The sequence below is a fragment of the Erpetoichthys calabaricus genome, chromosome 4, assembly GCF_900747795.2.
Source record: "Erpetoichthys calabaricus chromosome 4, fErpCal1.3, whole genome shotgun sequence".
NCBI classification, from domain to species: Eukaryota; Metazoa; Chordata; class Cladistia; order Polypteriformes; family Polypteridae; genus Erpetoichthys; species Erpetoichthys calabaricus.
Genome location: NC_041397.2, coordinates 195012913 through 195034310, shown reverse-complemented (window position 1 = coordinate 195034310; position 21398 = coordinate 195012913). Strand labels below are relative to the sequence as shown.

Below are 21398 nucleotides of genomic sequence, written 5' to 3'. Positions count from 1 at the left end.
TATAGACGCTGTATTAACATTTGTTTTTAGCATCATGGGGATGGGCACCAAAGACATTCATTTTAGCATGCATTTCCCTCTCCCATATATATTATTCTTTCAGTTACTCATTTCTCTCACATTCATCACCCCAGCTTCCTCAAATTGGAAGCATATTCTATATATTATTTTATGTAGGGCTGTTTCCATGTCTTTTTACCACTTGATTTCTGTACTAAGGTTATAGACATGAATGACAAGTTAGCAATATTTTTTATTTGAGAACAGTATGCAGTCTCTCGCATTACCAGTCTCAGTACCGACTGGTCAAGTACCTGTAGCTCAGCTACTGCTGGATGTGAAGCTCACTGGCTGGTTTGCTTCCACAACTGAAATGACAGGAGAATCATCATGTGTTTCTCCTTCCTCACCATCCACATCATGTCACATATTTTAGTGAAGGCATATTGCACTCTGTGTCATAAGAAAAAAATCGATAATATTGAAACGCAGAAACTCTCAGATTGCCTCTCATTACCTCAACTGGTAACTGGTTGCTGAAATTTCTAGCTTGGAGGTGACAGGTAATTAGGACTGAAAACAAGCACCGGTACCCTGCAAGCCTGCTGTGTGATCCCTAGGTTATATTCAATTTTAACACAAGACAGCACAGCAAAACACAGAAAGAACCAGATCATCAAATTTGCAGACAATGCCATGGTAATGGCCTGATCATCAACATTGAATCTATGTACTGAGATGAAGTTGTGCAACAGCCGAGTTGTTATTAGATCAATAAACCTGGACCTCAATGGTAGCAAAACAAAAGAGCCGACAGTGAACTTCTGGAAAATATATACACAATTGCAAAATATTGCATTGACTGAGATCACTTAGGAATAGTCAGTGGTTTCAGGTTTTTAGAAATGTACATCCCTGGACTATGAACAGAGTCGCAGTTACAAAAACAATTTAGCAACATCTCTATGAAATCATTTATTATATAAGTTCGATGTGATTGCATGAAATGTTATTTTCTTCAAATAAAATCATATATATATATATATATAGATATATATATATATATATATATATAGATATATATATAGATATATATAGATATATATATAGATATATATATATATATATATATATATATATATATATATATATATATGAACATGCAGATGAAGTTATTGTTTAACTGACAGTGGTGTGCAAAAGTATTTAATCCCCTTTAAAGTCATCATAATTTTCTGCATGGCAAAAGATTTCTACACAGTCACATTCAGTATATTTAATGTAAACTCTTATACTGTAACAATATATTTCTAAAATCAAAATAAACCATTTCTTGTAGATATTTCACTGAAGAAGAAAAACTCAAAGTTAGTGTTTGCAAGTATTCAAGCACTACACATTAATATTTTGGAGAGAACCCTACAGGTAACAGCATTAGTTCTTTCGGGGTAGGTGTGTACCAGCTTTGTACATTGTTCAGGAGTGATTCTTCTCCATTCTTCTTAGCAGAATTTATAGAGGTCCTCTAGGTTGGTGGGATGATGCCTCAGGACAGCATTTTTCTAATCGTGCCACATATTTTCAGTAGGGTTAAGATTTGGGCTTTGACTTGGCCATTGCAAAACTATCACCTTCTTGTTTTTGAGCTATTCCAGTGTCGCTTTGGCTTTATGCTGAGAGTGATAAAATACTTAAATACTTAAGCAAACACTAACTTTTGAGTTTATCTTTTTCTGTAGTTATTGAAGTGAAGAAGATTTATTTTGACTTTAAAAATGTATTTATTGTTACAGTTTAAGAGTTCACATTAAAAATACTGAATGGATAAATATGTATACAAATCTTTCGTCGAGCAGATAAATATGATTTTCAAGGAAACTGAATACTTTTACACACCGCTGTATATCGGCATGTGGTGAGGAAGCATTATTTGAACCAGCTAGAAAAGTGTTGCAGAGAATAGCTAACCTGGTTAAGAGCATGATGGACTACCCTCTCACTACAACTGAATAACTGTTCAAGGACTGGTTCTGTGTTAATATTTATTCATTCACATTCAATCCTGCCCATAGTCCAGCAGCAATTGCAAGAGTATCTAGACACACCCTGCCAGATTCTACACAAGCAGTATTCATAGTGATCAGACCACTTTAATATCTGACTCAGGCTGTCCTACCATGTGACTGACTTATATTCCAATGCTCATCTGTCCCTTTCATGTGTGGTCTTAGCAAAAGCAAATCCCTCCTGAAGTATATTTGTCATTACCTGACTTTATTGTCTTTTCTATGAAGTTTTAATCTGATTTGCACTACTAGATGGGGTAATATATAAAAAAAAATACATAATTTCTAGGTGGAGAATTCCTTTAAACATGTATGCATGTTATACACATACAAACTGTTTTCACTTTGTGCTAAAAAATAAATCGCTCTCTAAAAAATCATTGCGACAAAAACATTAAAGATTGCTTAACTTATGCATTACTTGTAATGTGAACTGCCTCATGGCTAGACAGACAAAGGCACTATATTAGATAGTAATGAATATCTAATATAGTGCCTTAATATCTAAGTCCCAAAGTTACCTGGTGCAAGACACTAAAGTCATTTCATAGGAAAGAAACAATACTAAATTATTCATTATATTAACTATCTCCTATATTGATTTCTAAAGCTAAAGATAGTTTTGAGTTATTACAGCAATAAATGATTTGATGAAAGCAGTAGTAGTGAACCATCTCAGATTACAAAACATTATTAAAACGTATATTTTGCCTATATAATATTCTTTATATTGGCTGTTTTGCTTCGATTCTTAAAAGTCATAATAAAAGTCTTCTCAATTGACAAACTGACCGTTATCAAGTACTGGTAAAGCTAACAAGTATTTGTAAAAATGTTACAATTATTTTAAAAACTTTATGAAATGCACTCGAGGTTTTTATAACAGAAGAACGGCGTCGCAATCATATCGATTTCAATTTATTCCTCGCACAGCCTGCCTCATAAGCGTGGACGCAGAGCGCCCGTGTTGCTGGATCCTTGAGACATATCAACACAGACAACAAGTGCATAAAGACACAACGGGCATTTCCTTTGTATGCGGGCATGCAACCCGAATCCTCTTTGACCCCTAAGCCTCAGATGTAAAGGACACACAGTTACTGCTCAAAGGCTACTAACGTGCGTTATTCTTGTACATGTAAGCACAAAAGAAAGCAGGCGGTTATTGCCTGAGCAGGATCCCGCAGGACGGGATCCGGGATTTCACGGGATCCAAAATTCCAGCCGGGTTTTAACTCGCGCTCTCGTGAATCCAGATGCAACAAAGAACAGGCGGCATGGCGGATGGAATGGAGACAGAAAAACGCACCGGGACTCGGAGACGCTCTTTGTGGGCTCGGCACTTTCTAAACCACTCTCGACTAGGGAAACAGTTATTAAGATACAATTCGCGGGCCTCCAATGTACTGGAAAACGATAAAATAACACAAAAATTGGGTGACGTGAAAGTAAAAAGATTTACCTTATTTCCAAACGACCACAAATAAACCGAATCCCGACTCCGGGCTCTACTCCGCTCCGTAAACCGCGCAGGACCGGAAACAAGACCAAGGGGCTTCTGGGAGTTGTAGTTTTGGTAGTTTAAAAATACAGGACCAATTCGTATAGACGACCTCTGCGCGTTTGAATGCCTGCTTCTTTCAGTGCGTTACAAACTACAAATAAAAGGTGGCGATTGAAATAAATAACTGCCAAACTCTCCAAATTTAATATAGAGGCAACCTCACCACGGATGAACGATATTGCGGGGTTGAAACAGGTTTAAATGCTGTATTTTCCAGCCATTTGCAATACAACACTTTAAAAGATTCATTAATAGGTAAATACATTGCCTGCTGTCCATTCATGTTGCTATTTGTTTGTTTATGCCATTTTGGTTCACAATATGATAGCACTTTAACACTAATAACTGCTCCTATTATAAAGCAGTATTTTAACCATCCTTCCAGTTGAGAAATACTTTTTGTAAGGCCTCAACACCTGATAAATATGCTGGGTCTTAAACTAATCTGGATGAAGTGAATTGCGCAGATGTATGAATACTCTGGATGTTGTACTGACACTCATAGATGGATACCTGAATGGGTCTATCAGACTCAAGCTTGAGGACCCTTATGAAATTTTAATAAAAACACCATCACGAATCGTCAAAACTTTACTAAATTATGGCCTACAATTACATAGCTATAAGGCTAATTCTGACCCCACAAGTCTGCATGTATAACACAGGGTGATCATTTTCTGCTCAAAAGAATTACTTATCAACACTTTGAAACAACTTCAGTTTTATTGTCTGGCACCTCCTGACTAACCAGTATGAGAAAACTACAACATATGATTTATCGTTCAACTCATCTTGATGTCTAGTTATGCAAGACGTCAAGCTTGTCCCCTATATTAGGCCCTCTAGATCTGAAACCCACCGATTTTTGGGCTATATTTTGTGCAGGCAACTACACCCTTCTGATAAAAAAGTAAACCAATAGGTGTCTATAGCAAAAATGATCAGAAGGACTTGAGGTTGCACATGCCACATTAATTGACCCCAGGGGTATGTGCCCTAACAGGATACAAGGTATCAATGTCTCTCCTTTCACAAAACTTCACTCACACACACACACAAACAAAAGGGGATTGGTAATAAGTATGTTAAGTGCTGTTCATGACTAAAATATTTTTGATATTTGGTTCTAGCCCTCTAAGAACCACTCCCAGAAGGTTACACAATACAAATTACAAACTAAGCATGCTGGGTATTGTTTTAGACAATTTCAAGGTCAATGATTACGAATATGTTATTTTTGATCCTTTCCTATTAATGCAGCCCTTTATGGTCCTCTATCAGAGGGTGAAAAATGACAAATTTCTGCTACAGTTGAGAATATTTATACTTTAAACATTTCAATTAGGCACACATTTTAATACTTCAAATATCTGACACCGCCTGTTGTTTTATTTCATGTGGTAGAAGTACATAACAAATCACATTTCTTTTGAACAACTCTAATTAGGGTGGGTTACGCTCAGACTTTTTCCCTTTTGTCACAAAATAAAATTAACCTTAAGGGCCAGAGACAGTGAGCAGAGTAATAACTTGGGACTTTGATGGTATTTTTTAATGAATTTATGAGGAGAAAAGCAGGATCGCCTCCTCTGTAAGACTGATTTATTACTTGCTATTGTATATTTCTTCTCTAGTTGTGTTTTCTACTGCATTACACTTGGTGAGAGCTGTTGGTCTATACGAAGTGGTTGGTTGAATTAGAATATTAAACTGATTTAAGAGATAATGTGGATGGCTACAACATTATTCTCTGTGGCTTTACAGAATCCGTCAAGTGCACTTCCCTGCTGGCTGTTGTGTGCATCAGCAGTTGGAGTTCTGTATGTCGTCAACAAAATCCAGGGCTGCACTTTTCTTTCAGTTTTAGTGAGGGCAGACCACATGTGACTGAAATAGTGACTCTGTTTTGTGTGATTGCTTGTGTGGAAGAAAGATAACCAAATGAGGATCGTGTTATTTATGAATTCTTGTTACTCTATGTTAGTTCTATTAATAAATGTAAATAAAGTACATACAATTGCCCCCCCCCCCCCCAATTGCAAGCCCATCATGTAAAGCACACTATTATTTTCAAGTAATTTATGCAGTGCTAGCCATGTTACAGAAGGTCACAGAATCAATTTTAATATACAGTGCATCCGGAAAGTATTCACAGAACATCACTTTTTCCACAATTTGTTATGTTACAGCCTTATTCCAAAATGGATTAAATTCATTTTTTTCCTCAGAATTCTACACACAACACCCCATAATGACAACGTGAAAAAAGTTTACTTGAGGTTTTTGCAAATTTATTAAAAATAAAAAAATGAGAAAGCACATGTACATAAGTATTCACAGCCTTTGCCATGAAGCTCAAAATTGAGCTCAGGTGCATCCTGTTTCCCCCGATCATCCTTGAGATGTTTCTGCAGCTTAATTGGAATCCACCTGTGGTAAATTCAGTTGATTGGACATGATTTGGAAAGGCACACACCTGTCTATATAAGGTCCCACAGTTGACAGTTCATGTCAGAGCACAAACCAAGCATGAAGTCGAAGGAATTGTCTCGAGGCACATATCTGGGGAAGGTTACAGAAAAATTTCTGCTGCTTTGAAGGTCCCAATGAGCACAGTGGCCTCCATCATCCGTAAGTGGAAGAAGTTCGAAACCACCAGGACTCTTCCTAGAGCTGGCCGGCCATCTAAACTGAGTGATCGGGGGGGAAGGGCCTTAGTCAGGGAGGTGACCAAGAACCCGATGGTCACTCTGTCAGAGCTCCAGAGGTTCTCTGTGGAGAGAGAGCCTTCCAGAAGGACAACCATCTCTAGCAATCCACCAATCAGGCCTGTATGGTAGAGTGGCCAGACGGAAGCCACTCCTTAGTAAAAGGCACATGGCAGCCCGCCTGGAGCTTGCCAAAAGGCACCTGAAAGACTCTCAGACCATGAGAAAGAAAATTCTCTGGTCTGATGAGACAAAGATTGAACTCTTTGGTGTGAATGCCAGGCGTCACGTTTGGAGGAAACCAGGCACCGCTCATCACCAGGCTAATACCATCCCTACAGTGAAGCATGGTGGTGGCAGCATCATGCTGTGGGGATGTTTTTCAGCGGCAGGAACTGGGAGACTAGTCAGGATAAAGGGAAAGATGACTGCAGCAATGTACAGAGACATCCTGGATGAAAACCTACTCCAGAGCGCTCTTGACCTCAGACTGGGGTGACGGTTCATCTTTCAGCAGGACAACGACCCTAAGCACACAGCCAAGATAGGTGCTGCAAAGAGGAATGGGCGAAACTGGCCAAGGATAGGTGTGCCAAGCTTGTGGCATCATATTCAAAAAGACTTGAGGCTGTAATTGCTGCCAAAGGTGCATCGACAAAGTATTGAGCAAAGGCTGTGAATACTTATGTACAGTACGTGTGATTTCTCAGTTTTTTTATTTTTAATAAATAGATAGATAGATACTTCATTAATCCCAAGGGGAAATTCACATACTCCAGCAGCACCTTACTGATACAAAAAAACAATATTAAATTAAAGATTAATAATAATGCAGGTAAAAACAGACAATAACTTTATATAATGTTAACGTTTACCAGCCGGGTGGAATTGAAGAGTCGCATAGTTTGGGGGAGGAACGATCTTCTCAGTCTGTCAGTGGAGCAGGACAGTGACAGCAGTCTGTCGCTGAAGCTGCTCTTCTGTCTAGATATGACACTGTTTAGTGGATGCAGTGGATTTTCCATAATTGATAGGAGCCTGCTGAGTGCCCGTCGCTCTGCCACATATGTCAAACTGTCTAGCTCCATGCCAACAATAGAGCCTGCCTTCCTCACCAGTTTGTCCAGGCGTGAGGCGTCTTTCTTCTTAATGCTGCCTCCCCAGCACACCACCGCATAGAAGAGGGCGCTCGCCACAACCGTCTGATAGAACATCTGCAGCATCTTATTGCAGATGTTGAAGGATGCTAGCCTTCTAAGGAAGTATAACCGGCTCTGTCCTTTCTTACACAGAGCATCAGTATTGGCAGTCCAGTCTAATTTATCATCCAGCTGCACTCCCAGGTATTTATAGGTCTTCACCATCTGCACACAGTCACCTCTGATGATCACGGGGTCGGTCCATGAGGGGTCTGGGCCTCCTAAAATCCACCACCAGCTCCTTGGTTTTGCTGGTGTTCAGGTGTAGGTGGTTTGAGTCGCACCATTTAACAAAGTCATTGATTAGGTCCCTATACTCCTCCTCCTGCCCACTCCTGATGCAGCCCACAATAGCAGTGTCATCAGCGAACTTTTGCATGTGGCAGGACTCTGAGTTGTGTTGGAAGTCCGATGTATATAGGCTGAACAGGATCGGAGAAAGTATAAATTTGCAAAAACCTCAAGTAAACTTTTTTCATGTTGTCATTATGGGGTGTTGTGTGTAGAATTCTGAGGAAAAAAATGAATTTAATCCATTTTGGAATAAGGCTGTAACATAACAAAATGTGGAAAAAGTGATGTGCTGTGAATACTTTCCGGATGCACTGTATTTGATACATCTTGCCCTATGTGTACCTTAAGCTCCTTTCCTCGGTTTCCATGTCTGAACCTCTCTTGACCAGCTGTCCCCTCTATCAAACATGTCCCCATATAGTTTACTCTCAGACTGAGGTGTCTTGCTTGCCTCCTGTCCACTTTGATTACTTATGGTCTTTAAAGGCCACTCTAAGCATACCTCCTATACCTTCACACATCCTCATTTGTCTCACACTTGCACTTCCTTTTTCAATCATGGCATTAAAGACAAACTGACCAATCATATCGCTTATAGCGACTTGGCACACGTAAACCTTGGCATTTAATTAGACAGATAAATAGACAGACATAACATCTGTCTACTCATTCAGTATAATGAAAGTTATTAGACTGTGTTTGTTGTCCTATTTGTAAAAAAAGTCTGTCATTTGGTTGAAATGCACAGTTTAATTCAACACGTCTGTATTTTGGTGTTGGGGGCCTCATTTCTTGTCAGGCACAGTGGTCCGGGTACTTGGGATCCCTCTCTGCTAACACTTCTCAGAGTAACAGATTAAGAACTTGAAAAAACAAATAATGGACTACTGCAAAGAAAAAGAAGGGTACACAAGATTCTTAATACTGCCAGCTTGGAATTTCCTCTGCCTGAAATTAAATGGAAATTAATGTGAACTGTCAAATCAACGGAAGACCTGACAACCCAGCACAACTCATGGGGGTGGTCAGATATGCTAAGCAAAAACCCACATTTTACTGTAGAAATGTATAGCAGAAACAAGACTGCCAGTCCAGTTTATATCTTTGCTTACATAAGAATAATCTGCATTGAAGAGTATTTGGAAGAAAACCTTCCGAACAACTGCGTAATAATGCAAAACAATATACTCAGGTAAAAGAAATGTTTTGAAACACAATGTTATGGACATAATAAAAGAAATATTCAACTTTGCGAACAAACAACCACAAAACAATTGGGGGGGAAAAACATGAATTAATGAGGAACACAATGCTCTGCCAATGTTTAAGTGCTATAGGGAGGTAAGAGGAACATCAATGTTAAATATATCATGGATGTCACTGTATACAAGAAGCAAAACTCTAAAAGGTATCTATTGGTTTATGGGACCACAGCTTTCTTATCTCCAAAATATTTAAAAGGGCAAAGAAAAATATTCCATCCATCCATTATCCAACCCACTATATCCTAACTACAGGGTCACGGGGGTCTGTTGGAGCCAATCCCAGCCAACACAGGGCGCAAGGCAGGAAACAAACCCCGGGCAGGGAGCACACACACACACACACACACACACACACACACACACACCCACACACCAAGCACACACTAGGGACAATTTAGGATCGCTAATCCACCTAATCTTTGGACTGTGGGAGGAAACCGGAGCACCCGGAGGAAACCCACACAGACACGGGGAGGACCCGGGAAGCAAACCGCGGTCTCCTAACTGCGAGGCAGCAGTGCTACCACTGCGCCACCGTGTTGCCCTTTTAGATTACAGTACATCATAAAACCTTTTTAATATTATTATTATTAAGCAATTTGGAATCACCAACAATTGACGGACAACACAGATACAAAATACCAGAAATCCCACTGACCGCCTGAATTAAAATGAAAAAGTTGCCAGTTTCATCCACATATTCTTAGCTCAATGTAAGGAAATAGTTTACAAACATTTTGTTTCAAAGTTTTGTACTAATGGAATTTCTTGTTAAGTAGAAATTCCCTGTGAAAACCATGTCTATATGGGGGCTAGCAGTGTAAGATGACAGGTAAAATGTTTAAATGCAGGATCTCAGACATCATTATCAGCACCATGGTGTCTACAGATAGGATAGAGCAGCTAGGCACATAGATTAGCAACTTTTGTGTATCCCTGTATTTAAGTTTATGTTATACTCCAATAGGTTAAGGTAGCTGAACCCTAAGTCTGCATGGGGGCTTAATTTAAAGTTTAAAATTCACAAAGGCACCAATTACACCGGTAGAATTCTTTTAGACATTTAATAAATCACATATTCAAAGACACAGTGGAAATTAATGGAGTGCATTCAAGGCAGAAACTAGGATGCACTACTTCACACAAATGGATGTCACAATCTGGCACACATTACCAGGTCAAGTAGATGAAGCAAATTTTCATTTACTGAACAGTAACTACAGATTACTACTACTACTACTGCTACTGCTGCTGCTGATGGATAACAGTGGGCTTATTCTTGATTCGTTACATTACCATGTTAATGTACAAAATGACAGCAAATACAAATAAAAGGGACTGGTGTAATTGACCTGGCAAACAGTACAACATTTGTTAATTTTGGAATGCCAAACAACAGCTGCAAGATTTGATTCAGCAAAAACTACTTTTTAGGAGGAATTCACTCAATGCCTTAAAAGAGAATTTGGAGTTAGCAGTAGTAGACCCACAATTTGGCAGTGAATAAAGTCTGCCTTTGTTATCGAATACATACATTATTTTATGCAGTTAGTATACTGCTACAATTGACTTTATAAATGGATAAAATTCCCTTCTTCCAGTCTGGAATGTCAAATTTTACAATAAAGTTGTAAGACATAGGCCTATAGTAAAAATAAGTATATTTGAAAAACTATTTCTTTTATTTCTATTGATATACACTACTATATACTGCTATTTAATTCAGATATATGATATGCAAAATCAGTTTTTAATCAGTCACACTGCAAGTGCAGGACACATAAAGAGACACCTACTACCTTTTCTCTTATACTTTTCTCGGATATAGAAAAAATACATAACCAATTATAAACAATAATATAAAATAAGTGCACTCTGATATTCTGTTGTTAAATCAATATTTATTGCTCAGTTATGCAATCCTGATATGTTAGATAATCCCTGCACTGCATTTTCTTAAATAATACAGATTAACAATGTTAGTCATTTTTCATAAATACAACCAACATTTGTATATAAAATATTGCAAAGCAAAAACATTATTTACAGGTGGCTTGTCATTTATGTTACATGTTCACACAGGTTTAAATTATTATTATACCCAGTCTTTTTTTGTTATTCAAACTTCTAAAGATTACTGAACATAAATATATGTAGACATGAAAAAGGTGTCTCCTTCAAGTAGTTAATAAAGGATTACTGAAACTGATCTGCACACAGTCCCTACAAAACTTTCATTTTTCTCCAACTCAAAAGGGGTGGGGGTTTTAAGTAATAAACTGCTAAACACAGACTACAGACATTATTTTTTTAAAACTTGAATGTTAAACATTAAACATGAAAGTCATTTCATAAACAACTTTCTATAACACGCTTGAGGCATTAAAATCATGAATATATGTAAAAGGGTAACCAGGATATGCACTTTATTTTATTGTATATGTATTATAATATGTATAATTTCTTTCTAAATAATACAAATTATTATTTTTTCTACTTGTGGGACTTCTTTGAAGATATTCAATAATATTTTCCTTTCAGTGGAAACAGAAAAATCTACTTTAACAAAATTTAAAAATGTTTAGATTGGCAGTACTTACAATTTTTAACACTACCTTGTTAAATAAACATCTTTTTCATTTTGAGAGGTAATTACAACATTTGTAAAATTTGACAAAACTTACATTCATATTATAATTAGAGAGCAACATTAAAAATCTCCTTCAATGACTGTATAAAATAATGGACTTATTATCATTTATACTGATCATTTTTAGTTTTACCATTTTAATATAATTTAAACCTTTTCTATTTCATCTCTCTAATTAAATAATTGGGTACAAAAGTAGTGTGGAATGACAAAAAAGAAAACTTACACATTTTTAGCAACTTTAATGGTCCTGCTAAAAGTTACTGTAATGTTTTTCAGTATTAGCAGCATATTGGTCATTAAACATACTGTATACAGTACTTAAAAATCAAAATTGACCTAAAAAGACTTTTAGATAAAAACATGGAAACCACAAAAAAAGTGTATACTACATTATCTACAAAGTAACAATCAGACAAAACAGAAAAAAATTTCATAAAATCATAATTGGCCATTTCCACTAATTATGAAAATCCCTCAGCTTTTGTAATATTGCTTTTGTGAAGTGTTTAAAGAGTACATTAGTAGTCACAATTTAATATCAGCACAGAATATATAGCTATTCTGCAACTGTATTAAAGAAACATAAAAAGTACATTAAAGAAGACTTGGAAGTTTGCTTGTTACACTCTTTCATATACACACACACTATTATATTAAGAAGACAAGGGCTCCAAAACTAATCCTTACATGCATTGATAGTTTTTAAAAATGCAAATTTCACAAAAATGCATTATATGCTCATGCATGGTTTCTTACAATTGTTAAGTTTCGTAGTAGTGGGAGAAAAGTCACTTGGAGTGCAGCAGCACAGTGTTGCAGTGGATAGCACTGCTGCCTCAAGGATCCAACAGCCTGAATTCAAATGCCACACCCAGTCACTGTGTAGAATCTGGACGCTTTCTCAGTGTTTCTCACAAGGTCCCCCAAAGATGGGTAGGTTAACTTAACTGCTGGATTTAAGCTGGATGAACTCAGTTTTTATTTCTGCAAAAGGCATGGTTCTGATTCCAAGGTTATTCTAGTTTTGTCTTTTTATATTAAGTTTTTATTTCCATAGTTTTTCTGACCTTACTTGGAAATTCAGTTTAGTTTTCCTTCATCGTGTATTTTTAGTTTTAATTTAGTTTTTATTTCACAAAGACATTTCTATTTTATTTGTATATTTATTAGTTTCAGTTTTAGTAATTATGGCATGGTTAAAGAGCTACTATGGAGTTTAGTTTTATAGGTTTTGGATATGATAAGAGTTTAACGTTAGTGGAAGCTTACTACACTACATGGTTTACTATGCTTTTTTTGTCTGATAAAAACAAGCATAATCAAAACCAGATACTGAATATGAACATTTTTATACAATTGTATAATTTTTAAAATATTTTCAATGTCATTTGTGCTGAACAAATGTGTGTGGACTGTTGGCAAGTTTTATCTTTAACTTTTATTGCCCAGAATGGGCCAATTTGTAATGAAATTTAGGTGAATTTTAACGTTTCAGGGTTTTTTTACTCTAAATGTCTACAGCACACAACATATCCTGCTCCAAGACAAAGTGCGCATAATGAATGCCTAATAAAAATCGCTCATACTAGACTTTGTTATTTTCTACCAGCTATAATGTTCTCTGATTCCATTTCAATCACATAAAATTTATAGACAGAATTTTGCCAACTACAGGCCTGAAAAGATATAAAAAAATCAGAAAATAGACAGGTGTGATTATGAAAATGATGGGGTCTTAGGAAGAACAGGACTCTTAGGCTTGAGTCAGTTTGCAGACCCCACCTAGCTGTATTAAGGGAAACAAAGAAAAACAAGCATGTCATGTCAAGGTTAGGGGCAGTGAAACTTGAACAGGCCATACATAAGAACAGTAAACCCATAATGAGCAGAGCAGGAGTTAAATGACAGAGACTGAGATTAGGAATATTATATATATATATATATATATATTATATAGTATATATAAAATTATCTAGACCTGTTCATCCAGAGCAAGATCGCAGGAAACCTGGAGCCTACCCCAGCAGGTTTGATCACGAGGCAGGAAAAATCCCTGGTATGCAATATGTATGACATGTCGGATATTAAGAACAAAAAGAATATGATATTTCAATTATCTATTTGAGAGAGAGAGAGAAAAACTGAAAAAAGGGGAATATTTTAAAACATAGTTCTGCTACTGGATTATTTTCACAATATCAGGTATTTTGACCTGTGAATATAAACTAAAATAAGAAATTAAAAAATATAGAATAAATACAAAAACACATTAATATGTTTAGTTTTTCACAAGGTGGCAGACTCTCTTCGTCTACCCACCTGTATGTAGTTCATTAGAGACACTGACAACTCAGGAATTTTACCAGGTTTGTATAGCTTTGTTGTTAAACAATTTTTTAAAGCAAAAGTGACTGGGCAGCAACAATATGCTGATCTTGTATGTTGACCGTCAGTCTCGCGATAAGTGCAGTTTTATTTTCAAAAAGGACTTCTCCTGTACAAAGTGGCAGGTGAATTGTTGTCAACAAAAAGCAGGCACAGCACATGCGAAGTAAACTGAAATGTTACTCACTTGTGATGTTTCTGTCCATACGGTAAAGGTTTTGTTGACCAGTACATTCCAATTTCAGGCGTATGAATTACATCTTGATATACAACAAGCGCAAAGAAAGGCGGCAGTTTAAATCGCTTTACGCGCCTGTATTCAGCTCGCTCTGCCACCGCAAATGCTGTGTGAACACCCACCCTCCTTCACCAACCATCCGTTCACTGGATGAATATATGCGGGTGGCTTGTGGTGGACTACTTTCTGTTTTAGAATTAAAAGTTACAAGGGTTAAAGACTAATGGAAAGAATATTCATTCAAAAATGAAAACTAAACATATTTATAGTAAATTATTATTCATTTCAGTTAGTCTTTCCAGCTTCTTTAATAGTTTCATTTAGTTTTATTTTTTCATTTCAGTTTTGCTAATTATTTTATTTCAGTTTACAAAAATGTTTTTTTAAATAATAGTTTCAGTTTTGATTTTAGTTTTCATTAACTATACTAACCTTGTTCTTTTCTATCAGATTTTCTAGTTCACATCTTGCTGTTTAAGCCAGTGGCTTGATATAAGCTTCAATTCATACATTTATCAATTATTTCAAGGCGTTCCAATGCTGTATCACAACTTCAAGTAGAAGATATTAATTCTCTCCTCCCTCACTGCACCTCCTCATCTTGTCTGCATTGGATTCCTCCTGGTACTCCAGTTTATTCTTGTATTCCAAAAGTGTGCATGCTAAATTAACTGTCCCGGTATGTGAGAATGTGCGTGTAAGATTGAGTATGTCTGGTGTACTAGAAACCAGCTCAGGGCAGGAACCCATCTTCAAGTTTGCTGCTAGGGAGACAGACTATGGCTGCCTTTGACCCAGTAATTAAAAAAGCTAGTTTAGAAACAGATAGGTAGAGAATTCCATTCAACCCATAATGAAGTAAATGTGAATGTTATTCAGGAATTGATTTCTATTGTTTCCAATGTCATAATTGTTGGCACTTGTCTATCAAACTATGGTGCAAGGAACCACATGCAACACTATTCTCTAATCAGAATAACTGGAAAATATATTCATAGTATTCATGACACTATTACAAGTTGTGCAAACTTAATAGATATAAAACAACTAAGTATGGCTACATTTGAGTAAATGACAAACAAGCCCGTACTCAGAACACTATACACATATAAGCATTTTAGACTTTGTGAGCGAGTGTCTCCCCAGAAAAGATTATGTTCTGCGTTCAATTGACTAACTAAAATTAACATGGAAACATGCATGGCGAGGCATGGTCTATGCACTGGTCAAGTATGCACAGCAGCAAACCTGTTAGAGGCGTGTCTCCATCCATTTCTGAAACTAAGCATCTAACTTCATTCTTCCTAATAGCAATCCAGTTATTACACTAAATAAGATTCTTCTCAGCAAGATGATTTTTTTATGCATTAATATACAATCATATGCATTATAAAGTGTATAGTAAATAGAGGAAAAGCTTAAAACAAAGAATTAAGAGTATTAAGATAAATTAACAAATTAAGAATTAAGAACTAGATATTGGTGTTCCATATCTTTGTAAATTCTAATACAAATAAACATACCTACTGAGATACAATATTTGTTTCTCACAATGACTAACACCACAAGAAAGAAGTTCTTCTCGGTGTCCTACTGTGGTACTTGGTACCACTGTGGCTTTCCAACCCATGGAAATCCATCTGTAAAACTGGGAGCACTGGAATCAATAGATGGAAAGAGTCTGTGGTCCTATTAAGATGACCCAGCACAGAAATATACTGTAGAATTTCCAGAACTTTGTCTCTGTCTATTATAAATCTCACAAGTTTATTTTTTCCAGGGATAATAATAATAAAATAATAATACATTTTATTTATACAGCGCCTTTCCCAAGCTCAAGGCACTTCACAGAGTCTTAGAAAAAAAAATGCTGCTGACTGAAGTTTTTGTTTTATTTACTTCATAGTTGACTAGCCATAATTCAACAATAATGTTAACAGATAAGTACTGCTTCCATTTATGTTCATCAGTTTGGAACTGCTTTTGCCTTATTGTGTTTAAACAAATTTAGGTCTTTAAGGATATGTGTTTTTTAATTAGTAATATGCAGTTGGATTGTGCATATATTTTGAGCCTGCAATCAGAGAAGAGAACGCAACTGAAATACTAAAATAATGCATTAATGTAAAAGAAAGACATGATCATTGATTTAAATAGGTCAGAATTAATAAATAATAGCAGCAAGATAACTTCTCATGGGCAGAGTATGAGAATCTATGGATGACATTACAAAGCTTACCATATGCATTTCAAAGCATCAGTATTCAGAAACAGAGCCTTCAGATCACAGAAAGCAAAGTTTTCTGTTTTGGAAAACTTCATGTTAATAGTAATTACAAACAGTAATTTTGAAACTTGAAGTTTTACTTGATTAACTCAGGTTTCAGCATGCATACAAAAAAAATTATTATAGCAGATATTCACGGTTAATGTCAGGTGACAGCAGTCCTTCTGTAATTATAGGTGTCCAATGTACGTATTTTTAATAAGTTCTGTAGATGCATAAAACAATTTTACTTAATGTATAGTACCATTCAGCCTTTAGCTGATTTTGCCATGTGATATATTTATCTCACACACACATAATTTATATTATATATATATATATATATATATATATATATATATATATATATACATATATATACACATATACAGATGCATATATACACACATATATTATATATATACATATACAGATGCATATACACACACACACACACACACACATATATATATATATATATATATACATATATATATACACACACACATATATACACACACACACACAATATATATATATTATATATATATATATATATATATATTATATATATATATATATATATATATATATATATATATATATATATATATATATAAAGGCAAAGAGAAGCCAAAAGAAAGAGATGTAAGGGCTAGAATATCTAATGAACAAAATCCAAGTAAAACCATAAAGAAAGAGGAATGTAAGGGCTAGAACATCTGATGAACAAAGGCAACAAGATGCACAAAGAAAGGGGGATGATAGGGCTAGGTGAATAGAGGTTCCTAAATGCACAATGTAATCAAAACAGACAGATTTACCTAAATGCCAGTCTTACTACATGGTCATTTCGCTGTGCCAGCTATTTAAATGCTGATGGGTAAAAAACAGACTTTAGCTCCTCTTAAATGTAAATTAAATTGGCTGTAATAAAAAATAAATCAATTACTGGTATTTTAATGATTAGACTAGAAGAGCAATTAAAATACAATATATATTTTACAGGTGAATGAAAGGTACGCATCTCATTTTTGTGAAATTTGTTAAATATTATACTGTCAGGCAACATTTTGGAGCCACTTGTCCTGAGCATTCTAAAATTTGTGCTGTAAAGATTCAATCACTGAAATAAGAACTGGCGATAATTCCACAGAAATGTTTGTATGTATCTGTCTATTCACAATGACTTGATGCAATATATGGAGTGGCAAGACAAAATGCAAAATAAAAGTACACATACTTATCTCTTGGATTACTTTGTTAGTTCTCATGCAATGCTATGAAATCTTATCCCTGCATCTTATCTGTAATTACATTCTGCAAAGTTGTCCCTTAAAGAATTCTCTTCATATGGCCATATGTAAGTGCACTTAAAGCAGAAACTGACAATGGTAAAGTCAAACCTTGCTGACCTGTCTGATCTCTGTTTTTGGACATGGGTGCATGGAATGTGTTGAGTGGAAGGTGGATGGTATCAGTGTTATTGAATATTTTAACTGCAATTACAAGTAGCATAGGAAAATGTTCGGAAGCAAGATTGGTGGCTTTTATTTTTATGTGTACTAGCCTCCAACACTAGAACACCAAAAACAATTACTTTTATGTTCAAATCTTTGGATGTTTGCTTATACTTTGGTAAAGTTTTCAATTGTCATGTTTATGAGAAATTAAGAGATAAATTTGGCTGTGAAGTATGTTAAGAAAGAAAATAATAATATATGTTGCTTAATGCTAATTGCAGGCTGACTAGCACAAATATTACAATAAAAAAACATCCCATGTAACTCACTTTAAAAATACTTTTGATAAGGCTAGTAAGTCTACTTTATTTGTATTGAATCAGGTTGAAAAGAGAGCATCTTGGACTTATTGTACTGTATGTATTGCATAATTCTCATATCTATCTGAAATTCCCTTTATTTTGTAAATCCAGTTCCATATCACACCTCATTTATAGAACATCAGCAGTAACAGAAGATCACACCATAATAAATTAAAAGTGTGTCTAACATTCAAACTTATACCTATATATAAATATTTAATAACCTCTGGTATATATTAGTTCAGCATTACTAATTTTTTTTCTATTATAAACCGTAAAGTATTCATTACTCAAATCCCAACACCCCCACCCCCCCAACAAATACATGTTTACCATTTATCAAATAAAGTATTTAAGGAACTTGTTTACATCATCTGATTCATTCATGCATTTGGATCTACCACAGAACCATTGGGATTACTCCTGTGTTTGTTCTTTGGAAGCAACTTCTTGTTAATGATGCGAGTGAATGCTGCAGTCTTTCTGTCTTTATCAACAGTTTCAGGGTGATCAAGGTAGACAAGGTCATTATGTGACTGGCTCATGCCTGGGTCCTTCCTGTGGCGCCTGCGCCGAAAGAACAACTTGGCGCTCTTCTGCAAGAAACTTCCTATAAAACAAATATCAAAAGAGAATGTTGGATATCTTTTTTGAGATTACCTTAAATGTGTTTTAATTTAATACATGCCTTACTGTGATATAGCCCAAGAGTACAAACCATATTAAAATATTTCCCTTGAAATGTTTGTGACTAGTACTAAATTAAACAACACAAAAAGCTTCAGGCATAAGTATAAATAGGCTGACTAATACTACTTTATGCAATTAATATTCTGAAAAATATTTACTGATGGTAATTACTGAAATAAAAAAATGAATAAACATGTGCTATATCAAAAACACAAAATTGAAATTTTTCTTTTCATTTAATTGGTGACCCTAAAATAAAAAGCTAAAATAAATAGTGACAAAGTTTAATTCTTATGGATGGCAAATAAAGCAATTTGCATCTTAATACTTGTCCAGATTAGAAATACTGTACATGCCATCATGCAGTTGTTAATGAAAAGTTTTACATTTCAAACAAAATAAATCCTTCCAGATAAATAAAATATTTAAACCATCTTTGCAACATTGATAATTTTTACTATAACATTTTAGATGACATTACTCTGTATTTTACTTTGTACATTATGGCATAGTGTGCAATATTACTGCAATTTCTTATAAAATATACACAGTTTCTGAATAAAATAACGGAATATTGGATTCAAAGAGTAAAGCTTTGGTAAATAAACTGGAACAATTACTAGTTACTTGTGAAAAATTAAATGAAAAGGAACTCTTCATATATTTATCATTAACCAACAAGCAGCAGTTTTTATTATAAATGTTTTTTCTTAATTTTTAGAACATTATACAGTACAGTATACTTAATTTTTTTCATCAATGGAAACTCAAAGCAGCAGCTTTTTCGGAATAAGAGTGTTACAGCGTTGAATGCTTTTTAAACAGTTAATTCAGAAGGTCAAATAAGCAAAATTAAAAACAATAATTTGGCCATTATAAGCAAATGAGTACTACAACTAATAAAATAAACATTGAAGGAGCTTGAGATATAATAAAGGAACATTTAGAAAAAAGTCAATATACAGTATGGTTTAAGTAATCAATAAGCAGATAATAAAGTACAGTGGTGTGAAATGAGGGTTTAAGAATACATAAAACACCTCAAAAACATTCTGATGCATAAGGGAAAAAACCTCTTTTCACGTATCACACAGATTTCAAGGTAGACAATATTCTACACTACTCCCAAACCCATGATTTTTTCTTTGAAAATTTGCTCATTAAAAATGCACTTAAAATTGCAAGAAAAATAAACCTTTATAGGACAAGGTTTTAAAGATTTTCCACTTAACATATGATTTTAAAATAAGGCATTTCATTATTTATTGCGTTTACCGTCTGTCTTTGGGAAGAAAAAAAAACAATTCACCTTACAAAATGTTTGTTAAAATTACACTTTTTTAAAAACATTTTCTATTTTTAATCTACTATTGTGATAACTTACTCTGAATTATGTCAGGTTAGCAAAGGAAGAAAGAATGAAAGGAAAAAGGTAAGAAGAAAGCCAAGATTAAGTATAATGTATGACAAACAAAGTGACACAAAAACATGAAATATAGAAAAAAAACACAAAATTACATTTAACAGATGTTTGCATATTATTTCCAACATCTTAACACTGCTGAAGTTTTGATGCATATATAAGCTATAATCAAATTTTTTCAAATATCTTGCTTTTATAACTTTACTGATAACACTAACAAACAGCCTTATAGTACTCTGCAAATCTGAGATTTCTGCATACATACTATATAAACATAAATATATACATACTGTATACATATACAAAATGAGGATTCAGTGGGAACATGGTTAAAAAAAAAATGGACAAGCAAGACTGGAAAAATGTTGCCTGATCTGGCATATTTCAATTTCTGCTGCAACAGGTTTTAATAAGGTTGCATAAATGACATGAATTCATTGATCCATTCTGGTTTGTGTCAGCAGTACAGTGTGATGATGTGGGATTCTTTTTGGCAAAAAGTTAAGCCACCTAATACCACCTGAGCATCATCTGAATTCCAAAACATGCCTAATACCTAGAGGAGACCGTGTGTAACCCTTTATGCTCACAGTCTAACTTTTTTTCAGTTTGGTATTTCCAGCAGGATAATTCTATATATCACAAAGCGGGCACCATCTCATTTTTAGCAAACATGACAATGACTCCACAAAGCGGGCATCATCTCATTTCTAACAAACATGACAATGACTCCACTTCAGTTCATTTTTATCGCAATGGTCTGCACTGTTCCCAGATCTTAATCCAAATGGGAACAGAAGGACAACATCATCATTTTGGAGC

General features: G+C 35.0%; 2 protein-coding genes across 3 annotated transcripts in view; both read right to left on the bottom strand.

Moving 5' to 3' along the window:
• prdm15 (PR domain containing 15) overlaps nt 1-3615 on the bottom strand; it is a 109322-nt gene extending 105707 nt beyond the window's left edge. For both annotated transcript variants that reach the window (XM_051927068.1, XM_051927069.1), the window contains exon 1: nt 3529-3615. The gene's annotated coding sequence lies outside the window, so the exon portion shown is untranslated. The remainder of the gene's footprint in view (nt 1-3528) is intronic.
• A 13647-nt stretch (nt 3616-17262) lies between these two features.
• LOC114650474 (C2 domain-containing protein 2) overlaps nt 17263-21398 on the bottom strand; it is a 140519-nt gene continuing 136383 nt past the window's right edge. Inside the window, exon 14 of the mRNA XM_028800126.2 lies at nt 17263-19073. Within this exon, the coding sequence (XP_028655959.1) occupies nt 18847-19073 (227 nt within the window). The 3' untranslated portion in view covers nt 17263-18846. The remainder of the gene's footprint in view (nt 19074-21398) is intronic.